The sequence below is a fragment of the Anomalospiza imberbis genome, chromosome 2 (genome assembly GCF_031753505.1).
Source record: "Anomalospiza imberbis isolate Cuckoo-Finch-1a 21T00152 chromosome 2, ASM3175350v1, whole genome shotgun sequence".
NCBI lineage: Eukaryota > Metazoa > Chordata > Aves > Passeriformes > Viduidae > Anomalospiza > Anomalospiza imberbis.
In genome coordinates, this window is record NC_089682.1 from 25141901 (window position 1) to 25166864 (window position 24964).

General features: G+C 45.4%; 1 protein-coding gene across 7 annotated transcripts in view; it reads left to right on the plus strand.

The window, feature by feature from the left end:
* The first annotated feature begins 4442 nt into the window (after positions 1–4442).
* The window catches only part of ARHGEF7 (Rho guanine nucleotide exchange factor 7), a 116010-nt gene continuing 95488 nt past the window's right edge, over positions 4443–24964 (plus strand). For 2 of the 7 annotated variants that reach the window (XR_010995932.1, XM_068180166.1), the window contains exons 1-2: positions 4443–4787; positions 19676–19762. Coding sequence is in view for 2 of the 7 variants with exons in the window: in XM_068180169.1 (XP_068036270.1) it covers positions 4623–4787; positions 19676–19762 (252 nt within the window). In the remaining 5 variants the exon portion in view is untranslated. Of the gene's footprint in view, positions 4788–19429; positions 19585–19675; positions 19763–24964 lie in introns of those variants that run through there. The other 5 variants (XM_068180172.1, XM_068180173.1, XM_068180167.1 and 2 more) reach the window with 4 other exon arrangements.

The window sequence follows — 24964 nt, forward strand, 5'->3', positions numbered from 1 at the left end:
TGCAGACTTGCCAGAGGACTCTCTGTATATTTCCACCCAAAGATCATAGCCAGGGTAAAAGCTACAAAAGCACAAGTGACTGTGATAAAGCTTGTAACACAGGATTGCCTCATCAAATCAAGTAAATGCTAACAAAAAATTTGACTGCTAGGATTAAGATAGCCAAAGACTTGGCAGCAGACTGGACTCTGATCTCAATCAGAGCATGGTGTCAATAGGCTGCATTGATTTAAAGTAAAGACGTGGTGACAGTATTTCTGCTTTTGGGAAGGCCCTAAAGGCACTTGCACAGGAGGCACTGGAGCAAGTGCACTAGATCCTTGAGAGATTTGAGATCTGTGATCAGGGGAAATAAATGAGGAACTTGATCTCTGGGGCATCTTTCTCCCAGCTAAAAGCTCTCAGGATGCTAAACATCCCTGTTTTCCCTCAAATTCTGCAACAGGTGCCTGCAGCCTCCATGCAAGAAAGTTGTTTAAAAGCACCGTTTTTCTTTGGCTTTGTTTGTTTGTTTGGTTTTTTTTTTTTTTTTTTTTTGTTTTGGGGGATGGCTTGGACGCTGGTGTATTCAACACACTGCGTTCTGTGATCCCTGCTTGAGAGGCCCAAGCCTGCCTGGGCACCCATGGTGCTGCCCTGGAGCTGAGTACTGCAGTCCCGAGCATCATGCTGCTGTCACCCTTGGTCAAACACCTGCTCTCAGAGTCCCAGATTTGTGTTTCTGCATCACCACTTTAGCTGCTCTCTGTATGGTACTCATTTATTTATGCTTGATTGACAGGCCTCTCAGGACAGAAAAACTTTTCACCTGCCTATTAAAATACTTTGCAACTTGGAAGATAATGAAATAATTTGCTCTCTGTTTTTTTTTTTTTTTTTGTTTTGTTTTTTTTTGTTTTTTTTTTTTTTTTTTTAATTAATTGAGGCTTGGGCCAGAACCACACAGATCACTGATCTGGCTTTCCAAATTCACCAACACAATCTTTGGTGTATGGATGTACCTTCAGCTGACAGGTAGTCAATCAACAGCAGAGAGAGCTGGTGATATTGAACTTGTGATAGCTGTTTTCAGGAACTGCAAAACTGCAAAACTGTAGCTCCTCTACAAGCCTCAAGATTCTTTTGAAAGGTAGGTTTAAATGGCATGGAAATACATCTCTGAGTTTAACATAGAAGTGTGCTTTGTTGGGGTGAGGCTTTTACTGCGGAGAGATGTAAACCTCCCTAGGCTAAAACTACAGAGATAATTACGTATAGCATGGGAACCCCAGCACAGCAATTGATCCAGTATGACCCCTATATAGCTAATTACAGATTGTCAAGGCAATTTCTGTTCAAACCAGACTGATAATTAATTAGTTACCTCCACATTGAAATCCTGACCTTGGCTTGGCACAGGGAAAACAGAGACTTGTGTATCTGGCCAAAGCATCTCATTGCTGCCCAGGGACAGGTAGACAAGGTATTAACAGCTGAAAATGGAAAACGGCAAATGGAAGGCCAAAATGAAAGGGTAGCTTTCTTTACCTGCTCTTTCCTTCCTCTCCTGTTCTCCCTCCTCCAAAATCAATTGCTCAGGCTAAAAAAATAAATAAAATCCACAGAAGTATAATAATCTTTTGGAGACTTTCAGTTAATTCATACTGCAGAATAGAGGAAGTATGTCTGCTGATAACTTTTTGGTCAAATTGCAAACTGGCAATTTATTCCTGCTGTTTTGTCTTTCAACCATTCGCTAATCCATGACAGAAATTTACCTTCTACCTCTTACCTACCTGGTTTCCTTAGTAACTTCTTATAAGAATATGGCAAAAGCTTGGGAAAAGACCAAATAAATTGTCAACCACTTAATCTTTATTTATACACAATTATGTGCTGTTAAATCTACTAGATCTCTGCCAAAACTGCCTGATGCATTTCAGAGAACATTAATTTCTTTCTTGTTCAAAAGAGGTCCAGATATTATTAAACTGAGACACCTCCCCTCCCCCCGCCAAATATAAGAATATTTTTGCTTGTGTAAACAGATTTAAGATCTGGAAGTTACCTGAACCTACATGCTTCATATATATCGATATATATCCTTTGTTTATAAAAGTCAGTACTAAAATTGCTTTTTCAGCTTTGCATAAATTTAAAATGTTTTGCAGGAAAAAAGTAGGTAAAATCATCCCTCATCCCCTAAAAAAAAGTAGTTCAAATCTATCCCATCCTTCAGAAAGAATTTATATTATTTAAATACTATCACAATGGATGTTTGAATAAAGATGTCATGAGTTTATAATTTAGAAGCAACAGTGGGATCAGAATCAGGACATAAGAGAATCAGAACATCTTTAGTTGGAAGAAGGAGGAACAAAGAGGAAAAAGGAGTGCAGACTTGCAATAACTGTATGTTTCATTGTTTGTATTACTTCAAAACTCACACCATGGCAAGGGCTCCACTCGCCAGACAGCGCAGGTGCAAAATATCTGTCTCTCCTACAAGGTTGTAGTACAAATGGACAGTACTGGGACATGCAGGAGGAAAGAATAAAACAAGGGAGGTGTGCGGAGAGTTCAGGTGCTTTGCAGTAAATACTTTGTAGGGGAAAGTCTGACAAGAAAGGAATCCAGGAAGGGAGTGGCATGCTCCTAAATCTTTTGGGCACTTCAATTTTTTTCCTTTAAAGATCTGGAAATGGTTTCCCGACTTGTGTCAAGCTTCTTTTAGAAGTCTCCAGGCAATCCATCCATACAGCTTTCCAATGGCAAAGAATTGCCATGTTTGTGTTCTTCATAGCTGGCAAATGATTGGATCAGAAGCTGTTGTTCAAAATGGATATGGAAGGGTGTACAGTTAAGTGCAGAAGAATGGTGAGGAGATAGGTGATGGATGTCAGTGATAACCCAGATATTGCTTATCATGAAACCCTTTATGCTTTGTTAAGATCACTATTCTGTGCTGTAATATGTGGTTACTTCCATTGCCTTTGGATGGTTTTCCCACAACGTGTCATGTATCATGCTCTCTGCTGTAACCAGCCACACCCTTTTCACCTTGTTCATGTACCCATCACACCTCTCACATAAAAAGTTTCATAAACTCATGCCCATGGTTTTCTACCATAGGCCAGTGCCAGGGATGTCCCCACTTGCTGCTCACCTTGCTTGGGAAGCTACTGGGGAACCCCTGCTGGGGATGCTGAGGTAATAAACGCCTGACCATTGCTGTGTGCATTGTACTTGTTTGTCCCATCCTGCTTGAGTCCAGGTGGCATTAATACTGGCAGAGGCCAGTCTGTTGCTCTCACCTCGACCAGAAAACAAGGAGCAAAAGGAAAAAACAAATGTTGGAAGAGGTATCTACCTGAAGTGTCAGAATTTAAGAAAATCTGCACCTATTATGGGTTAGGAGGAGATTGAGTGTTGAAATTAGACTATCTTGTATCAAATTGAAATGGACCTCTGTCTTTCTGGGCTGATAGGAGATTCTGGGTCAAAAGAACCTACCAGAGCTGCTCAGGGACTGTGATGGTGGTGGATGCAGTACGCCAGGCTGGAAGCAGAACAGCAGAGATAAGTTTGGGTTGGCATTGTTCCCTCTGCCTTGAAGGCGTTTTGCCCCTCGAGGGCGTCAGATGGGGCAAGAAGGAAAAGCAGGGGCTGTGGTGGTATCGCCTCTCCTGGCATGTGTGCTGCATTCAGGGAGGCTGATGGCAACAGAGGGACCTGGGAGCCCACACCACCCAGCTCCTAACAAAAAATACTGATTGATCATAGTGTCCTGTCCAAGTAAAACCTTGAGGAATGGCTTTTGTCAGAATAAAAGGTGCAGGAAGGCTCTGTTTCAGGTTAGCCTTCACAGTCCTTCTGTGTATTTACGCTGGCTTCCCAGGCGGTGCCGCAGACCATCGGCGTGGAAGCTGGCGGGAGGCGCTCGGGGATGGAGCATCCCGGCAGGCGCACGGCGGGGATGGCACGCACCGGGGCGAGCCCGCGACCCGGCCGCTGGGCCGAGGTTCCCGAACCGGTTTCCTTGCGCAAGGGAACGACGGGCAAAGGCAGAGATCGCGTTACTGCGGCCGGTCGGGCCGGAACCCGCTGCCGGTGCTCCCAGAGGTAGATGGTCCGACACCAGTCTCCCGGAGCCTGGCGCCGAAGACTTGTGGGGGTTCGTTCTCTGCGCGACGGCGCCGTCCGAGGAGGAAATAAGGGACCGGGGGATCCCGCAACTTTTTCCCCGCGGCCGGCGGTGCCCGGCGGCTCCCGCTCCCGCCTCGCTGCGCGCCCGCGGAGGCGCCGACCGCCCGCTAGGGGGCGCGCGCCGGCCGCCCCTCGGTGCGCGCAGCGGGCGCGGAGTGGTGCGCGGGTCTCCGCGGGCGCGCGGCCCCCGCCCGCCGCCGCTGCCAGTGATGTCATGGGGCGGCGGCGGCGGCGGCGGCGGCGGCGGCGGCGGCGGGGGGGCGGGGAGGAGGCGGCACTGCAGCTGCATGTGTCTGTAGCGGCGGGGCCGGGGCGTCGTCATCTGCATTCACATGGGGGCGGCGCCGCCGGCCTCCGCCTGAAGCCCCCGCCGGGGGAGACACAAAACCCACGCGAGGCGCGGGGCGCCGCGACCCCCGCCCGCCGCCGCCATCGCCATGAATTCGGCGGAGCAGACCGTTACGTGGCTGATCGCCCTGGGCGTGCTGGAGTCACCCAAAAAGACCATCTCCGACCCGGAGGGCTTCCTTCAGTCCTCCCTGAAGGACGGCGTGGTGCTGTGCCGCCTGCTCGACCGCCTGCTCCCGGGCACCATAGACAAAGTAAGTGCCCGGCGGCCCCCGCCCCGCCGCCCTTTGTGCGGCCGGGCCCGCCGCCCCCGGCCCCGCCCGCGCCGCCCCCCGCGCCGAAGGGGGAACCCCCTGGCCCGGGGAGGGCGGTGAGGGGCGCGGGGGGCGGAGCGGGGCCGGTCCCCGTCGGGGGGCCGGGGGAGAGCGGGGAGCGGCAGCCGGGCTGGAGGGGCTTCCCTTCCAGCCACTGTTCTGCAAGTGCTGTACAAACGCTCCGCTCCCCAAAGCGGAGTCCTGGCTATGCACGGGAGATGCGTTAATTTTGGGGGGTGGACTATGGACCCTTCCTTGCGTGCCACGAGCCGGCTGCAAACTTATCTACGCAACTGCTGGAACGGCCGGTGCCTCACCTCGCTTGGGAGGTGATTCAGCTCATCCCTTCCAGCCTCTGAAGGACATTTTAGCGTTTGACGCTTAATTTTCTTGAAGGCTGTTTTAGCGTTATTTGGGTCCTTTACTGTTCGGTAGCCTGTGGAAAAAAATCTCTCTTTTTTTTTTTTTTTTTTTTTTTTTTTTTTTTTTTTGTGCTGAAAAAACGCGTTCCAGCTCTAGTTTGCGTTGTGTTTGAAGAAAATGTACTTTGTCAGGTAACTTTTATGTGTTCTGTGTGCATACAGAATTCCCGTCATAGCTCAGCCAGGGGGAGAGGGGTTTGGTTGTGCCTCAAAACTTGGGACAGTACCGTTGTCTCACCTGATGTTCAATAACATATTGACAAAAAACTTTTCCTCGTGTGCCAGTCTAAGATAGTGAGGAGAAGATTGATTAAGGTCATCTGCTATGATGATGGGATGACTCCTTGCTTGAAAATAACACCGTATTTTTCACCTTTTGCAGAGCAGTTGGCAGAGCAATCCCCTTGTTGGAGCCTGCTGACAGTGGGCTTTTGTTACCTTTTGTGGCTGTATTTCAAGTAGTTCTCAGACCCACAGAGTTGTAACCGGTGCCTTGAGCTTAGCAGAACACTGGGCCAGGCTGTCCCCCTTCAGTTCTTCAGTTTGTCACCCACTGTGGGGTTGTTACTAGTTTGTGTTGTACTATAGCTTGGAGGTCTTGGCTCTGGACTGGAGTCCCATTCTGCAGATTTAGTAGATCATTCCTGCCTCCCAGATTCACAGGTAGGTAAGGAGGTGGTATGGGGATGTGGAAACCTCACAGGAGCCTGCAGTGCTATTGGCGGGCGATGGAAGTGATGAGCGCAGGCACAGTGTGTCGGTGCCTGTGTGAGCGTGGCCAACTCGGGGATCACCATGGTGGCCAGTGGGGCTAGCTGGGACAGCTGAAGCCCCTGCCACTGCTGCTGCCAGCTTTCTCTGCCACCATTTCCCCCTAAGTGGCTCTTCAGGCATTAGAGCTGAAGAGGATGTCCCTGCTCCCAAGGGGCTGCAGCTTTGTGGAGGTGGTACATGAGGTGCAAACTGTTGAACAGTGCACTGGGCTGCGAAGTGGGGCTCCAGAGCAGGTAAATGTCCTGTTCTGCCACCCGGGGTGACACGTGTGACGTGGGGCTGGGAGTAAGTGGGGGCTCCTCCACCGAACTATCCACTGTCTCTGACAGGCTCCGCCCATGCCTCCTCGTCCCCAGGCTCTTTTGCCTGGTGGCACCAAGCCCAAGGATGGTTTTGGCAGCCTTTCCCACACTGCTGCTCCAGGCATGCTCCCTGAGCACCTCTTGGACTTTGGGTTCTGAGCTTTAGGGCAAAAAAGGTCTTTCCCCTTTGTGTAGATGTCAATCCTAGTAAAATAGGGTCCTGCACTCAATCTGGGAAAGAGGCTCTACCAATAAACAAAAAAGCATAACAGAAATAAGTGTTAAAAGAGTGTTTCCCAACTTAATGTGCTTCTCTGTTACAGTAGCGCTTGGGACAGCTCGGTAATTGAATGAAAGGCTCTCTTTTCATCTCAGAGGAGCAAACACCTCTCGTGTTCGGGTGGGGGTCCCTTCACAGCACCCACGCAGAGGAGGGTTGACAGAGGCGCACAGCTCCCCACAGCAGCCTGGGTGCAAGGAGCTGTCAGTGGGACTCATCGTGGACCTCGCGGTGCAGCAGCGCGGGGTTTGCAGCGGGAGCTGCGCGGCCTGGGATGGCAGCCAGGGCGGGAGGAACGCTGGCGCCTCGCAGCCTCCCTCCTCCCCGAGCTCGCCCCGCGAGCCAGGGTGCTGGGACAGGCGGCCACCCTGGGCGTCCCTGCTGACCCTGTGTGTCTCCTCTGGCTCTGAGTTTTAAGTCTGGGGAGAAACAGCCCTTTTGAGAATTTTTTTAGGGAGATCTTTGGTTTTGTGAGGGCAACTGTTCTTATTGCCATGGGCCATTCACAAAGCACTTTCTAATCCGTAGATGTGTCTGAGAGACTCACAAACTCATTTTTCCATCTAACTTTGTAAATATTCTTTTTCTGTTGACTCAGAATTTATACCCCATACTTCTTTCACGTTCTCATTTATGTTGTGTCTGAGCTGTTCCCATGTTACTTTATTCTCTTTCTTTGTTTGTTAGTAAACAGATATAAAATTTACATCCTTTTCTATGCCATGGTATTTTTCCAAGTCTTTTTGGCTACTACTCTTTGTTACTTTTTTATACTGAATGCATTTAAAATATGAGCCTTTTTATTCCTTATTTGCCCTGAAAGTCTCCAGTTGAAGTTTAAAAGATACAAGGATGTCCCACAGATGTAGATGGATTCAATTCTCAAAATCATTTGAGATCGTAACTTTCCATAAATATCTGACATTAGCAGACACTTTGAAGACTCACAGAGCTCATTTTTCTGTAAATGCAAAGTAGTAACTAAAACCAAAGAGAATATTAAAAAAAATACAAAATACAAACATGAAGGCATGTTTATCAGCTTGGGGTGCTTTTAAATATGTTTTCTAGAAAATGCTATAACTGTATTTCTTTCTTTCAAAAACAGATTAGAAAGAAGATTCAATATATGCAGGAATGTACTAATACATTTTTTGGCATTTTGTGCTTTTTAAAGCCTCTGGGTACCCTGAGAGTAAGTAGTCGGAGATTTTTAATAAATAAAGATCGTGCGACCATAAAAGGAATCAAGCACTTGAAGGTCAAAGAACAGAATTTTCATAAGTCGATAAAACAAATCAGTGCGTTTCAAGGCTGGTTAGTATATTCTTTCTTTAGATTGCTATGTATTTGTATTCCAGCATTGCACAGAGCAACTTACAGAGCTTTTTGCCTGGAAGTTTTGGCTGAATTTGTTTACATTACAATCATTTTCTGTATTGAACAGGAAAGGACAGATATTAAATTCACTAGATTTCTGTAAATCAGAATGAAAATACCTTGAAAAGTAATGTTAATACACACTGTTTCTAATTTTTGGGCTCCTATTTAATGTCATAATCATTTCTTTGCATCTCGAAAGAGATGGCCCCATGATGGGGCAAAACAAAATAGCTGGGTTAGGCAGTGTGATGGTACTGCACAATAACCTTGTCCTGAACACAGGAAATGAACAAAAGTGAGGGCAATTATTAAAAAAAAAAAAAAAAAAAAAAAAAAAAAGCAAAATCAACAAACCAACAACAGCTTCCCCCACCCTGTCCAAACCCAGCCATGTCTTAGTTTTTTAAAGCATGGAGATCTATGCTGAAACGTGGTTAGTTGATTTGCTCCAAAAGATAGGGAATTGCTGAATTTAAGTAATTTGAATTGAAAAGACATAATTTCAAGTTAGAGGATTTCGATCTTGTGTGGTAAAACTGAATTAGTTTGATGGCAGGGAAGGGATCCCCGTGGAAGCATTGCAGTGCAGTTGTCTGCCGCTTAGATGCTTTTCCTCTCAGAGATCATTTTCCAAACAGATTCCTCCATCGCAGACCAGTTTGACCCACTTTCTACGTTGTAAACAGAGATCAGAATTGGAGCGGGAATTTTCCTTGTCATATGAGGCTTCGCGCTCCATTAAGTTTTGTTTGTACTTTTATTTTTGGTCAGCTGTTCGACAGCGTCCTTTTGACGACAGCTTTCTTCTTTTTGGGGAAAATGCAGAAGACGCATCGGGGAATGTGATGCAGCAGCAATTTGACACCCCGTGGTGCCCCCCCTCCCGTCGGGGGCTCCTGGAGGGCACGGCAGCAGCTGGTTCGGTGCTTTGAAGGCAGGGGATGGGGAGCGTGCGGGGTGTGCGGCTGGCTCTCGCACGCCTGGCTCCCCTCCGTCGAATGGACCATCCCCAGGCGTTGCACTGAGCGTAGGATTGAACAAGCCAGAAGCTGCTCTGCTGCGCGTGGGAGGCTGATCCAAAACACAGCCGCTTCCTCTTGCTGCTCCCGCGGCGCTGAGGTGGGAGACGGATGGCACGGGGCTGGCCCCGGGAAAACAGATACAGCTCTGTCTCCTGCTGATGAGACGTGGTGCATGGCTCAAAGGAAACGTCATTCCTATTCCCTGTGAAAGATTGGGTACTGGCGTTGACATTAATTTGGTTATTAATTGGGTTAGTACCAGAACTGATGGCAGCAAAGATTAAGATCTTTGTACAAATACCTCATACATCTGTATGATTCTCTTTTTAATGAGAGAGGTCTTTGGCTAAATGAGGCATTCTGAATTGTAATTTAGGAATAAATTAACTCTTTGTGATTCACAAGGCAAATGAATTGTTGTGTATGAGCACAAGCACTGAGAGTATTTAAAAGGAGGGTTTGGGCTGCCACATGTGGCAACCACGTCACCAGCCTTGTCCCCGTGATGAGCGTGTGTGCCTACGGCTCGGGCAAAGGGAGATTTATGCTTACTTATCTCTGATTTCACACGTAAATATCGGGACTAAGTATACTTCTCTCCTGTTGTGACAAGGTGTGACCTGAAAATGATATTTCACATGATATGAAGGAAGAAGAAAGGAAAGGTGTTTTGGACCCAGAGTTAATAACAAGTGATGATTTTTGTAGCCCAGTATATTTGCAGAGATGCAATGCTGGCTGGGAGCTGAATGTGGAGCCCAGAGAGAGCTTGAGAACATCCCACCAGCAGTGCAGATATTACTCCTAAGGTGGAAATTTCCAGGTGCTAGTTGGCCCCAAGCAACCTACATTTTGGAACTTCTAGAAGGATGTTCTCATCCTGAAGCCTTGGTGAGGCTGTTTGGGTCTGCCTGGCTGACCCCAAAGGCTGTCCTGCCTTTGCTCACTGAAATCTGTTGGGAGGTATTGTGGTTGCTGGTATTGCAGCAGCAGGTCATCACAGGACAGGAAGCAAAATCTCATTTTAATGTACATACGCTCTCTTCCTTCAGCAACAGTCCTCCCAGGGAGATTATTGTGCTTCTGGCAAGAATAATCTGTGCTGGACAGGTGTGCCTGCCATGGCTGCGTGCTCAGGGAATGCCGGTGTGTGCATGAGTGCTGTTGATCCAGGGTGGAAGCACTGCAAGGACGAGCCGAGAGCTTGGGCAAAAGTTATCCCAAACAAAGTCATTAGAGTGCCTTTTTCCTGAATACATGCTGTTCTCATCAGTGATGCTGTGAGCTTTGTAGGATTTTTTGGTCCTGTTACAGACTTGTCATTGACCGTGCTACTCCTGCTGCCTTGTGAGAACAGGGATGCACGAATGCTTTGAAGGAGAATGCCCTTGCTTTTCCTGTCTATGTACTGGCTCTGTAATTCTGGCGACTGGGTTATTATCCAAAGAAATATTGTCTGTCTGAGCTCATTGAGGAAGCAGAGGACTTGTATCTATGTGCACTGCTTTTTGCCTTGAAAACCAGATCCTGTCAGTGCATAAAGATCTGGACTGAGTTAAATAAGGGTGTGCCAGATCCTGAAAAGAGGGGGCAATTAAGGAAACTGTTGGCGATTAAATTGTTTTTTGTGAGAAAGCATGGAAAAATAATGTAGTTTTGCTGGTCTTACTCTCATTAATGTCTTTTCCACAGTTTTTATATGCATTCTTTCTATGCTTGTACATAATACTGACAACAAAAAAAGTTAGCCCTCAGGTGCCCTACTGCTACCCAGACTATCCTCCAAATGCTGTGTGTGTGTGGAGAAAAGGAAGAACTGTGAGGATGCCACCAGCGCACTGCCCTCTGGTTACACTGCATGCTAGTGGCTGACGGTACCACATTGTTCAGCTGAAAATGTTTAAGATTGTAATTCCAGCCTTAGAAAACTGGAAGTCTTGCTTTAAAATTGAAGTTTGCAGACTAGGTATGTATGTAAGTGTATTTATACATACACACATATATATGTATATATATTATATATAGTATGCACATATATTTTTAAAATCTGGCTATGAATCACTGCCTGGAATTCAATATACATCTTCCTTAAATAAAAAAAATAAATTAATTGTTATCCAGTGGCTGTGGTTTGAAGAGCTGTAACTTTAAAACATTTCAAGCATGACAGGACTTGCAAAAATACTGTGAGGTGGCAGCATGGAAGCAGTGTCTTGCACCTTGGCTGGCTGAGCTTTACTCCCTGATCCTCAGCCACTGTGACATTTCTGCTTTCTCCCTCACTTTGCTGCCTAGAGCAAAGCCATTTTCTCTCCACATCTCTCAGTATGATGTGGTTGCTGCCATTACCCGCAACAAGAGTCATAGAATGTTTTGAGTTGGAAAGGACCTTAAAGATCATCTAGTTCCAGCAGCCCTGCTACGGGACACCTTCCACTGGACCAGGTTGCTCAAAACCTCATCTAGCCTGGCCTTGAACACTTCCAGGGATGAGGCACCCATGACTTATCTGGGCAACCTAAGTGCCTCAGCATTGTGATTATGGTGGGGAGTTGAGCAGGGGTGGCCAGCTTCATCTGCAAGAAGTTTCCTTCATGCCACTCCTCATCACAGATCACTGACACCCCGTGGGCAGAGGCCCCTGTCCCTTCTTGGCCAATGAAACACTGCTTGGGTCTAAGTGCATTTAATACGGGTCTCCATTTTCCTGCTCTGCAGTGAGTGCTATTGGATGATGTTGGCAGCTTGCCCAGAAGAGAATCCATCTCTCAATCCCTGTAGGGCTTTGGTAGTCCTGTGCAATATCTTCATGGGGTGCGGGGAGGGGGAAAGCAGTAAAAATCATATACCCCCCACTGGTGCAGCTGTGCTGTCAGAGAAGTGGTTTTGTTGGCTTTGTTAATGTCACTGGGGGAAGTGGTACTGTTAGACTGGCAGAGGAATTCCCTCTCTGGCATATGTTACATCCACACTGAGGAGCGATGCCAGCATATCTAGCAGCAGAGCTCTCCCAGAGTAAACAAACCCTGAGTGATTAGACTCCTGAAGCCTAAGCTTGCGCTGCATCAAAACAGCGATGCTCCACAGGAAACACTGCAAGGGTTTACGTGACAAGGGGTGCAAAATCCTTCCTCATCAGCCTTCCTTCACAGGGGAATCTCTTTGGTTCAGTTCCTGCCAAGCCCACACCTGGAGCTGCACTTCATCAGGCTTTTTTCACGCGCTGACTTCAGGGAAATACACATCTTCCTTTGGACGCTTAATGCTGGCACCCCGATGATGCTGCTTGGGATTGGGGTCAGCGGTATGCTAGCTGATTTCCTCTTTGAAATAGCAAGAAAATAAGCAAAACCACAGGAATTAGGAATATTAGTTCTTAGCTTTTAGGAAGGAAGGGAAAGCAGCTTACTGCTGCAGCTGCAACCAGACTCTCTTCTGTGTATGTATCACATCTTTCAGGCATACTTCTGTGCATGTGTTCTGGTAGGGCTCCTGCCTAGTTCAGGTCACAGCTTGGGGGCCTTCAAGGATCCTAATAGCAGTTCAAAGACAGCTTGCAAGTTTTACGTGCATGGCATTTTTATTTTTTTAATGCTGTGCCAACCTATGTTTTCTGTATGAAATATAAAAATTTGATGGACACTTGAGACAACAAAAGTACCATACGGACTGCCCTGGTGCCCTTAGATTATGGTGTTTGTATCTTAGGGCTGGGTTAAGACCTGCTTCATGGGAGTCAGTTTATAGACTTCCACAAAATCACAGAATCAATTACGTTGGAAAAGACCTCTGAGATTTTTGAGTCTTTGACTGAACACCACCTTGTTAAGTAGACCTTGGCACTAAGTACCCCATCCAGTCTTTTCTTAAATACCTCTAGGGAAGGTGACTCCACCACCTCCCTGGGCAGCCCATTCGAAGGTTTAATCACCCTTTCTGTGAAGAAAAGCCTCCTAATGTCCAACCTGAACCTTCCCTGATACAACTTGAGTCTATGTACATTGATGGGAATTTAATCAGGGTCCAAGGGAAATGGCAAAAGTACTGTACTTCTACAGCAAAACAAACAAACAAAAAACAAACAAACAAACAAACAAAACAAACCCTGTTTTCCTGAATATTGTTTAATTCAGGTACATATTTCAAAAGATGAACTCAGAGAGCTGAATCAATTTTACAGAGTCATTTTTCATTTTTGGAGGGCAGATTAATGGAAAAAAGCAGCTCTAATTTTTGCATGAGGTCCCATTTATAAAGGCTGCCATAAGACCTGGCTGGCATTTTAACCAAAATGCACATTTCATTTGCAAACTTAGATGAACTTATGTTTTGAGGGCTATTACACTAAAGAACTGAAGCAGCTAAAGCAGAACATTTGTGTGTTTGAATGTAGGTCACTGTTAATAATGGCTAGTCAGGCAGAGGAGCATTTCTGAGGAAGAAATCGGAAGAGCTGGAGGAGTCTTCAACCAGCTAAAAGTGTTCATGGTTTCACATAGCATAGCAAAGTGGAGGTTGAGGGAGCACAGAATCGTGGCTGATGAGTTGGTGTGGCCTGTTGGGCAGTAAAGAAAAGGTGGTGGGTTACATTTGTGTGGCTAAATGTGGGATTGGATTTGCTGGTTTGGAAGATGGTGGTGTGTGGTCTGAGGTGGGAGAGATGGAAAGATGGAATACAGGGACTGGTGTGGGGATGTAGGATGTAAAGCAGAGGAGTGTCAGATGTGGAGCTAGTCATGCGGATGGCTTTGGAGTGAGGTAATGGGATCTAAGAGTTCCTTCTGTGGCTGTCACCAATAGTGGTGTCCAAGGGCAAGGGGTTTGGGAACCTTTATGGTCTATTGTTAATAAAAAATGGACACTAACCACTTTTCAGAGAGTTCTTCCAAATGACACTCAAAGGACTCTTGTAAGTCTAGGAGATGACTGGAGTTTGGGACACTGAGTAGATTCCTGCTTTTACCTTCTGCTGTGTCTTGATTAACTTGATGTCTGGGTATCCTTTTCAGCAAATAAGAATTTTTGGGCATATCATAAGGTACCTTCCTTCCTCTTTGTATTGTATGTAGAGTCTAGGTGAGTTGTGGAAATGTAAAATTTTGGCACCTTAGTGCTTGAGCTGAAGGAGCTTCAGTATTTTGATAGATGCAGCTCTTACTATCTATGTGTCTGTCAGTCTGACTGCCTGCTGCTGTGCTTTCAGAGCATGGCCTCAAGCCAAAATACAGGTGTGTAGTCCTTGCTGACTGCTGTGCAGGTTATTATTGAAAAGTTTGTGGGTTGCAGGTTTTATAGGGTGGGAAAAGTCAGTGCTAAAGAGCTACAGTACTGCAGGGACTGTATCATGCTAAGGTCTGGTGGTCTGTCAAGACACCTGATTTTAAAACAGAGCTGCACTTTGTTGAGAATCCTGATCTGTGTTTTTAGTTTAGCTATAGCATCCTGCAAATGTGCTATCAGTAAGATGTGCAGTTCTTTAAATGATTTGGCTCAACTGCAGAATGCTCCTTACTTACAGATGTGGAAGATGTGATCCTTTGAAGTGCAGCTGTGCCTCCTGCTGTCCTGAGAGGAGCACGGGGCTCCTATCGGCAGTCCTCTCAGCCCAACTGCTCACTGTGGAGGTGACTGTGGAGGAAGTGCTGCACCTGCCATTGGTCCCTAGCAGTGGATGCTTCCTCAGAAGCAGAGGATGTCCTCCTGTGTAGCTGTGTAGCTATGTAGCCAGTCTTTCTTTGCCATTCCTGCTGGCTGCAATTTGTGAGGGCCAGTGGTCTGGGCCAGAGCAGGAAAGCTGAATGCTGAAAGGGACGGGCCCTGCTGGGCATGGGTGCAGGTGCAGGCAGGAGGCAGCAGCTGCGAGGGGTGGGGAGGGAAGGAACCAGCAGGAGCTGCTGGACAGTTAATCGCCTGCAGCTTCACCACCCAGGCTGGTGTGACAATGGCCAGGCTTCCTCCTCATGATGCTTTTAATCTCATTTTTGTCCCTGAACACAAACCCTGGCAACAAATCCCAGCCTGTAGTGCTTGTGCAGGAGGTGTTTGCCCCATTGGAAGATCAGTTGCCCTTGACCAGTGAAAGGGGTTGGAAGCAAGGGAAACACAGCTGCTATGGGACTGAAGGTGATCGATAGGACCCTTTTGTTAGCTTTGCTGCATTGTGCAATTATGGTATTTTTACTGATTAGATTGCAGTAATGCTCTGTGTGTACAAGGTGCTCTGAAACATGGACAGAAAACTGTTTTGTGCTGTGAGGGGAATCTGATATAAAGGGGTCCAGGCAGGATGAACAGGATTTCTCCTTACTTAAGGGCTCAGTCTTTGAACTTCAGGCTTGAGCAGCCATACACCTGAACAGCACGTTTTAAGTGTCTGCTGAACTTGGCTACTAGTTTGCAGCTAGGTTACATTTTCTATTAGTTTCTGCTTTCTAGTTATGGATAGTCTTCTTACATAGTAAACCATGTTTTACTTGTTATATGTTGTGCTAGATAAATGATTGATGTAACTTGCATGTAGGAACAGCATTCTTACTCAGTCTACCTAGTAGATTCCAGTTTCTATATAAAGACCTTGTACACTTCTTGTTCTGTGACCCAGTTTGTCAACTTGTTCAGAGTGAATGCAAGTTAACAGCTGATTTCCCATAGATATAGCTGAAGATGTCTCCTTCTTTTTATTAATGTCTCATATTTACTTGAGAATGCAATCAAAGAACTGTGAGTTTGCTTGTTATTTTCTTTTTATTTTATTCATTATTATACACATTCCTTGCTTATTTTCTTCATGTAATTTCCCTTTCCAAATGAACTAATAGTAGCATTTTTCATTTTTTCTAAGACCACCCCGTCATACCTTTTCCTGATGCAGCCTCTCTGCATTGCCCTTTTTTATTCACTTGTTATGTTGTTTAAAACCATAGATTTAAACTGATCTAAAGGGATGTAACATTTAGCTAGGTACCATCTATTTGCATCGCACATTGTTCCCCACCTTTTCTGGATGGTGGGAAATGTACTCTGCTCCTTGATAGCTACAGTGTATCACATAAGTGTCCTCATGGAACTAGCTGTGGTTTCTAGCACTGCTTCCCAAGAGATTAAATCTTAATCAGAACCTGTCCCTGAACCACAAAGAAGTGGTTTAAACAGTGACAGCTCTGCATATTACCTTCCTCTCGTCTCTTTGGATTCCACCGTGGCACCCTGGTCCCTAATTAAGAATCTCTCATGCCCCTCTGGAATCCCTGTCTTTTCTAATTACTATTAACCTTTTTTATTTGTATTACTAGAGCACTATTTGTATTACTAGAGCACTAGTTGGACACTGAGGCCTCTGTACTAAGAGGAGTGTATACATATAAGAAGTAGACAACCCCCATTAATGAACTAATGGTGTTGCTCTATGATAGGAAAAGGATGAAGCAAATACTGGAGAGGAAAATACATAACCTCTTTATTTCACTGGCTTAAAGTACATGTAACCTACTTTTATTAAGCTAAGTAATTTGGGAATATGAGCCTACTTTTATTTATCCTTTGTCTCTGTACAGAAAAGCTGCCTTTCAGGTGGACTAGGACTTACCTGCCTGTGGTCTGCTTGCATGATGTTCTGGTACATTTTGAATAGTCTGTGAGGCTATAAATGTGATCTGTGTGAGAGGTCATGCTCCTGAGCTTCCTGTAACTGCAAAGGATATCATGTACCATATGTGTGATTTTATCATGGGCTTGGCCCACATAACTGCACTTCAACATTCTGTCGCAGGGCTGGCTGATTTTGTTCTTCAGGTCCCTTACTGTGTTTCTCAGCTATCTGTAGGAGAAGGTTGCCAGAATCGCATTAAGACTCTCCAGGTAAATAACGGGTTTGCTTCATTTTATGGGATCATTAATGCTTTACATTTCTAGCAGGATGCAAATGCTAAGATATTTTTAAATTCTTTACCCATATGCTTATGTCTTCTGTTGTATAAAAATGCCACTGCAGCCACAGAGCTGAGAAAATGTACCCTGCTTCTTTTATCGCTCCAAAGTATTTTCCCTTATTTTGAAGGAAGAAATGACATTTCTAAAGATTTAGTATAACTTATTTTATTGTTTTGAGGAAGATGATTTTTGACTGAAAACACGCATTAGAGTGCTGGTGAGGCTAAGGTCTCAGTGGTGTATTTGGCATATATTTTAAGCTTCCAGAACTAACAGGGAACAATTTGCTGTGTTTGAGTTTTCTTTGCTTATTGTTTCTTTAATCTTCAATTGAAAGTTTTTGCCTTTCTCTAATCATGTCTCTCCTTACCCTTTCCCCTTTCTTCCCCCTAACCCCCCTTTTTTTTTTTTTTTTTTGCTTTTTCCTCTTTCCAGTTACTGTTCAGTCTTTTATAAATTATGTGCAGACTCTTATGAGGTGCACACTACGTGGTAGTACACGTCTGGGTTTCTTCGAATTACTGAGTTTAATGTATTGGAGACTTTGAGATTTTGTGTTATGAGACATTTGCTTTCTTTAAGAGAAACCTGGTTTTACTGTGATTTCTTGGGAGACATATATTATTTGTGTTTGAAGAGCAGAAGTAATGTTAAGGTTTCTCAGAATGAAGAGGCCTTGAGGAACAAAGTAGATTAAAAAGAAAATGGTGGGTACAAAAAAAGACAATGAAGTAGCATGTCTAAAAGGAGATAAACCCCAGTTATTATGCAAATAGTTTAAGATAAAACAGTTATAAATTGCAATGATATCATTGTTGTGTAAATATTAGGAACATATAGGACAGAGCATACTAGAAACATCAACATGGAAAAAATTCCAGGTATCTTATTCTCACAAGGGATGTTGGCATGATAGCTTTAGATTTCTTACTAGAATTAAGAAATAAATTAATAGAGTGATCAAAAAGTATTTCAAGCAAAAGACATGAAGGTTGTGGTGTTTTCAGGAGGGCTCTCTCACCTCCTCTGTCCTTCAAACTTACTGAATTTATATTTTGAGCTGTAGTATTTCTGTAGGGCTTCTTTAGGATTCCCTTTATGTTTTAGTGTAGTAAAGGGTTATTCTTAAGCCACAGTGATTTATCGCAGTACCAAACAATTTGAGGAGTTTGAAGGGGTGTGTGTATGCATTCTTTCCTTGAGGAAAGAAAGATTCTTCAACTCATATCATTACCAACTTCTTTGTATTACAATCTAGTGGCTTTCATTTAAGACTCATCTGAATTTTGTTTAGAAAATGATAGCGACTCGTGTTTTAAATGTCTTTGTGCCAGGTTCACCCTGTCATGCTGTCACCTTTGTTAATTTTTGTGGTATCAAAAGTTACCTCTGTGGTAATAATTCTGTATCAAAAAGTACCTCTGTGGGTCAGAGGTATCTTTAATATCTTATAATCATGTGGGAAGGCACTACCTTGGTTTCAGTTTGATGGAATGTTTGGAGTCAACCTCATGTGAAGTTCCCAGTGCTATGCAGGTGGATTATGCTGTGAGTTTATGTAACCTTGACATGCATGCATGTAACGAAACCTCCTCTGAGTGTAATGCACGATCAAAGGCCATGACAGTGTGTGTTGCAACACCTCGGGTTCCAGCGGCTTGCACTTCTGTGCTAGGCTTTCCCCTTCCGACAGAAGGGGAGGTGTCAGTTTGGGCAATGATTTGTTTGCTAAACTATTTCACAGAAATCAATGAATTTATTGTGAAACGATGCTAATGTGCACACAGAATTTAGTTAAGCTGTGGTAAGTAAAGCCATGTCCCTGAAGCTCTTAGGGCAGGCTGCTTTTCTGTGGAAGGGCTACACTTCACTTTTGGGGTATACAGAGGTTGAGCTGAAGGCACTCTGAGTGCGGCTGCAGAGAGCAGACGGCTGCGTTGCCAAAAACTGTCTTAGATTCAGTCAAGGTTTTCCTCTTTGTGAAGTTGTTTTCCTTCGGGTAGGAAGGGGCTGTTTAATAAACTACAGATAAAGGTCGTTAACATCAGACCCTTGAATTGGTAGATTATTAACTCCTGGTGCTGGTATTTTCCGCGGAGGTCTTTGGAGCATTTCTGATATATTTCCTCGTTAGAAAACCGATACCCAAGGGTGGACCGGAGTCAGAACGAGGGCACCGACGAGCCCCACTGGCGACGCCGGCCTCCCGCGGCGTGCGCGTTGTACCCTGTGTGCGGTCACCGCTCGTCCCGAGGAGGGGCTGTCCCCAGGCTGCCCGCTGGGCCGCTTCGCCCTGCAGCCAAACCCGTCACGGCACTGGGGTCTGTGTATCAGCAATTTGAACAACTCAGAAGCACGGCGCGGCGAGGCCCGGAGCCGCTCCCGCCCGCAGCCGGGGCGGGGCTGGGAGGGCCGAGCGGGGCCGCGCCTCCCTGCCTCCCTCCGCCCGCCCCGCCCCGCCGGGGCAGAGCCGCCCGCGACCGCGCCTGGCCGGGGCACCCCTGCCCGCGCTCCTGCCCGCCGCCCCCCGCCCTCGCACGCCATTTCCTGTGCTCCGTGTTTACTTCCCGGTTCAAACCCTCCAGTGGGAGCGATCGGCGCCGCTGCCTGCGGAGGGAGCGGGAGGTGAGGGGAGCGGCGGCGTGGGGGACGCCGCTCCGATGCGGTGCGGTGCCATCTCCTCCCCGCGCTGAGCCGCCCGCCTCTTCTCTTGCAGGTGTACCCGGAGCCGCGGACGGAGGGCGAGTGCCTGAGCAACATCCGCGAGTTCCTGCGGGGCTGCGGTGCTTCCCTGCGCCTGGAGGTGAGTCGGGGCTGGGGGCGCCCGCTCGGTCCCGGGGACGGGGGATTTCTCGCCCTCCCTTTGTGCCCGGGGACGCGGCTGACAAGATGGTGGCGGCCGCCCCTCCCCTGGCTGCGGGCCCGGGGGGCTGCGGGGAAGCGGCAGCCGTCCGCCCGGGGCTGCCTCGGCGCTGCCCGATGCGGCGCGGTGGCGGCCGCGCCCCGGCGGAGCCGCGCTCACCGGGGACCGCGTGGAAGGGCCGCGCCGCTCCTCGGGCAGCGCCGGGCGGGCAGGGCGCGCCCCGTCCCTCTGTCACTGCAGACACGAGTGCCTGGCCCCGGGGCGGCTAAAACCACTGCTGTTCTGTCCGAGCGAATTCTTGGTACGTATAAATTGTGTCCGCTTTATTCGTGGAATCGCTTTGGAAGCGCAGCGGTCGGCTTAGAGAAATTAAGTTGCCTATAACCGAGCGAAATGCTAATTGAAGAAAATGGCAGGTGCTGTTTCTTCTATTTAAATTTGCATTACATAAAAGCCCAGCAAACTGCCATCTTTTCCGAACGTGTGTTCGCAGGGTTGCAAATTAGGTTCTCGAATATTGCTGGTATATTTAGCTATAGCAAGTACATACTGCTGTCGAGTTTACTTGATGTTGGCGTGTGGGAAGGAACTGATGAGATTAAAAACAGGTTTTAGCTTCTCTGTGTTGGAAAGTGAGATGTATTATAACTTCAGTTCTTGGAGACGTTTTCTTGGGTGGAAGAATTGGTTTCTGTTGCTTCTGGACTTAATGTAGTGTTGCCTTAATTAATTCACAGGGTCTCATGGTACCTCTGGTCTTGCCCGTGATTTTGCCAGGCAATAACCGAATGTCATTAAAAAAGACTCTGATTGCTTTCCTGAGGCCTCTAAACAGAGAAGTATTATTAGTGAAATAAATGATACTTTCAGGACTTGTCCTTAATCTTAGGTTCCCTCATGGATAAAGATGGAAATTAAGACTGTTTCTAGCACTACTCATGTGAGTAAGTCCTTACATTTTTACCTTCCTTCCCTTCTCCCTGCCAAATATGTAGAAAATCCCATAGGATTTCTTGGAAGAAAAACCAAATTAAGTTCTGAAATACTCAGAAACCAGGTTCTGGGGTTAACAATGCATTAGGTCAAGCATTCTTTTTGAAGCAGCTGTCACTCCCATTTGTCTTTTCTAGGGTCACATTGAGCTTTTCATGTTTTGAACATTCATGTATGTGAGCAGATCCAAACTTCAAGTGGTAGACATTGATGAACTGGGGAGAACAGTGGGAGGAGGTACTTCTGATTTCAATGCAGAAATAAATTGAGTGTTGTAAATGTTAAAGAGGGGGAAAATGGCATTAATATAGTCTCCTCCCCTTTACTAATTTCCTTCATCAGATCTCTCACAAAGCTTTAAGCTATTGCAATTGTGACAGGCTGGGAATAGTTAGTGTTGAAGTTTGGTCTGTTTTCTAGTTGCAAAAAGCTTTTGTTAGCTCTTTTCCTTGGGGTGATGAGAAAATGAAGAAAAATGATTGAAAGAAAAGATCATTTTGCTCTTGTTCTGAGAGCCTGAATATCTTTGGGAATAGTCAAATTGTTAACCTGGCCTCAGGGGCTTCTCAGCAAGACTGCCGGAAACACCTTTCTTACGTGGAGGTAACTGGCAGCAGTAGCTTCCAGCTCAGCATGTTGAAACAGGAATTACTCCCAAGCTACCAGAGAGTTCAGAACCTGGCAAGAAGGGGCACAAATGCTTGGGCTTATGGAGCTCTTGTGCATGTATTTATGGTTTGTACACTGTCTGTTCCCTGTTGTTTTCTCATTAATTTATCCATCCCCCTAACTGTGGCCAAAGATGAGAGCAATGGCAACCTGGATTCTAGCAGGGAGTAGCTGGCAGGGGCCTCTTGGCCATCCGCTACTCCTGGCCTCTTTCCCCTCCCTCTGTTAACAAGGTGTGAGTCAGCCCTGGAGAATGAGTCTTCCTCACCGTGGGAACTGGGGAGATGCCACAGCTCTCCCCTGTGCAGGGTCTGTGTAATGCTTCCTGAGTTGCAGTCAGGGTTTAGAGATTGCGTTGAGCAAAGAGTGTGAGGAGCATCTCTGGAACCGCTTTAGGGGGTATTGTCAGAGAGGGCAGATGAGCTAACAAGGAGTTAGTGGTGAGTACAAATATTTGACAAAGGGTTGGATGTATATCTGGTACCTTAAATGATAGAAACCTTTGGACAATACGGGTATCAGAGGAAGTTCTAGGGTGGTGTGGGGAGATGTGACATTATTCTGTGCAGTAATGTGGTGCATTCCACGATGTGGAGTTTTCTGTGACCTATAAGGGTTGTGCTTGAGCCTTACATTGAATGTGAATTATATGTAGTTGGATCAGATGATTCCTCTGTGTGTTACTTCATGAGCCTGGTGAAAGAGTGGTAGTGGTTTGGTTAGCCTAAGATCAGCATTGCAGAAGTAGTTTTTGCTCCTAGATCTGAACTCCTTTTGGAACCAATGGTGCTTTATTTTTACGAAGCCATGTCAGAGCTCCTTGCCTTGCTGGACCTCTGTAGGTCCCCAGTTTAGGAGACTTTGTTACGGCATGTTTGAGAATTTGATAAACTACTGTGGTTAATGGAAAGATGCACAGCAGTAGGTGGCTCTTAGAGGTGCTTTCATGTGTGGATCCGTTTTTTTAGAGGACATAACTGTGATTGTTTTCCTACATGTGAAATAAGGGGCAGAGATGAGAAAATCTGTTGGTTTGGAAAAGTGTTGATATCTGAAAGCTGTTCTTATTTTCTTCCTCTTACTTCCCAGTAAGTTTGGATTGTTAGAAAGATAATAAAAGATTCAGAAAGGGCATTTCAGATTCTAATGAGGAAGATAGCTGTTCCTCAGAGGAAACCAGTGGCTCCCTTCCTACACCCCCCAGTATTTTTTGATATTTAAGTGTTCCATAGAAAAGAGAATACCTAATTTGGAGCTTGCAGCAATCTTGGTAAAGCAAAGCATGATTCCAGAAATAACCAGAAGAATGTGCTGCAAGTATTGGGTTTTAAAAATTATTTTTAATACAGTTTTCTTGTATGCGGATACAAGGAACTGAGACCTATTAATGAAAAGTTGTTCCTAAGACTTTCACCAGGGACTGAATTTCCATATTTTTTCCCTTCTGAAAGCCATTAGTGCATCCTTAGAATTATTGTAGTGTTGAGTAGTTTATTCTACTTTGAGCCTTCAGTGCTGTTACTCAATGTCTGTGTAGGTGGAGGGGACTGTAGAATAGCTACCTGTGTTGTCAGTTCACATCTTACTGTGCACCTTTTCCTTTGGCAAATAGGATATTTGCTAGATACTGTTCTTGCCATTTTTGCTTTAAAGGCTGTTTTCCCACCCAGTTTTCTCTTTGGATGAGAAGACATTTAACTGTACTCCCTTCTGAGGAGCATAACCTGCTTTTCAAAACAGGGTCCTAGATACTTGTTGTACCTGAGAGACTCTGTTCTAGAAGAATGTGGGTGGATATGTATAGTTAAGAAGGAACTCACTGCAGGTGTATCTTCCACAGAAGTATTGCAAAGGAGAGAAAAATGAAAAAGAGATGACTTATTTCTACCTGAGTGCTAGCAAGTTTTGCCATTATGATTATCTTGTACCTGTGTCATTTTACTCTAGTTTTGTTCTCTTTCAAAGGAGGTTGAGCTTCCTGAATATAATGCTGTCTTTTCTTATTCTTTGACCAGAGCTGTTTGACAGCTTGCAGGACCAAAAACAAGCCCTGTGTAGTTCAACAGCGGTGAGGTTTGTTGGGAGAGCAGTCGAATGTAGAATAATAAACAAAAATAGGTTAATAGAAAACTATGTTAGTATCTGCTGTTGAAAGGGCAGAATGTTTGACATATCCTATGAACAATGTCACGGTCTGTGTGATCAGATTCTGTAAGTAGCATCTTGCAGAGTTTTTTTTGCTGGCTTTCATCAAATAAAAGGTTAATGCTTGCTTATCTGCAAATATGTAATGTTAACAGGTTTCTTGAGCTCAAAAATATTTTGTAGTTCTGATTTTTATACTGATGGGTAAGACAGCAACTGCTTAATGGAAAAAGACAAGCCGTGGATCTGAGAACCTTTTCTCTACCTGCCAAGAGACCTGCTTGCCTCCAGGATTCAAGGATGGTCATTTTATTACAGAGGCAGCAATGCCAAGCCCAGGACTTTATAATAAACTAACCAAAGAAGAAATAAAGCAAATCTGGCAGTCCTACACAGTTTAAGGAGAGACTCTGCTTGTATATTATGAAATCTCTTGAACAAGAGGGATTTGCCCTTAAGGTTCAGAGCACTGCATGCAAATTTGTAAAATAAAATTCATAGCACTCAAGATTTAATCAAGATAGACAAATGTCTGTGAATGTCTATAATGGAGCTCCAGCCTTGGGGAAAAGTTTGTAAGGGGTGCCAGTGTCACTCTGTTAGAGCAGGTAATCTTTAGGGAGCCAAGGTACCTGTCTGTGTTCTTCCCTCACACCCACCTCTAACACAGCCGTTCATCTGTTCGGTGATGCTTCTTTCCCCTGAGCCTTGCCCACTTCTTTAGATCATTATGGCTACAATCCTACTACCAGTGTGGACTTGGAAAGGTATTCTGCCAGTTGACATTCAAAGACCTATTTATATAAGGAAGGTGTAGAGCTATGCTGTTAGTGTGGATGGACTTGGATGACATTGACCTGTCAGTGAATTAGGAATAAATAGGTTTCTAGTACTGAAGACCTTCATGCCAGACTTAGGATGATGGTACAGAAATTAAATCATCTACCTATTCCTTTCAGCCCTTGTTCAGACTATCATCTTTATTTTGTCAGGAACAATATTCCTTAGATTTGCTCCTGGGTTTATTCCAACACAATGTCTTTCTAACCCAGAAGGTGCGCTGCCAAATGCCTTCATGATTCTTAAATGTCATAAACATTTTCCAGAATTTCAATGTTTTAAAGTTACCGTTCTTTGCTTACATACTGCACATTGTGAAGTTTTATTTCAAGGCTGAGATCTTACTGGTGTATTTTTCAAAGGGGGAAAGTTGTCTTATCTTTTAATTAAGATGTGTCTACTGTGTTCCTTCCCTCAACTCCCACCCCAATTTCTACTTGTTCACAAAACTATTTTGAATATATTTTGGATATTGCTTACAGGAAGGTGCAGTGT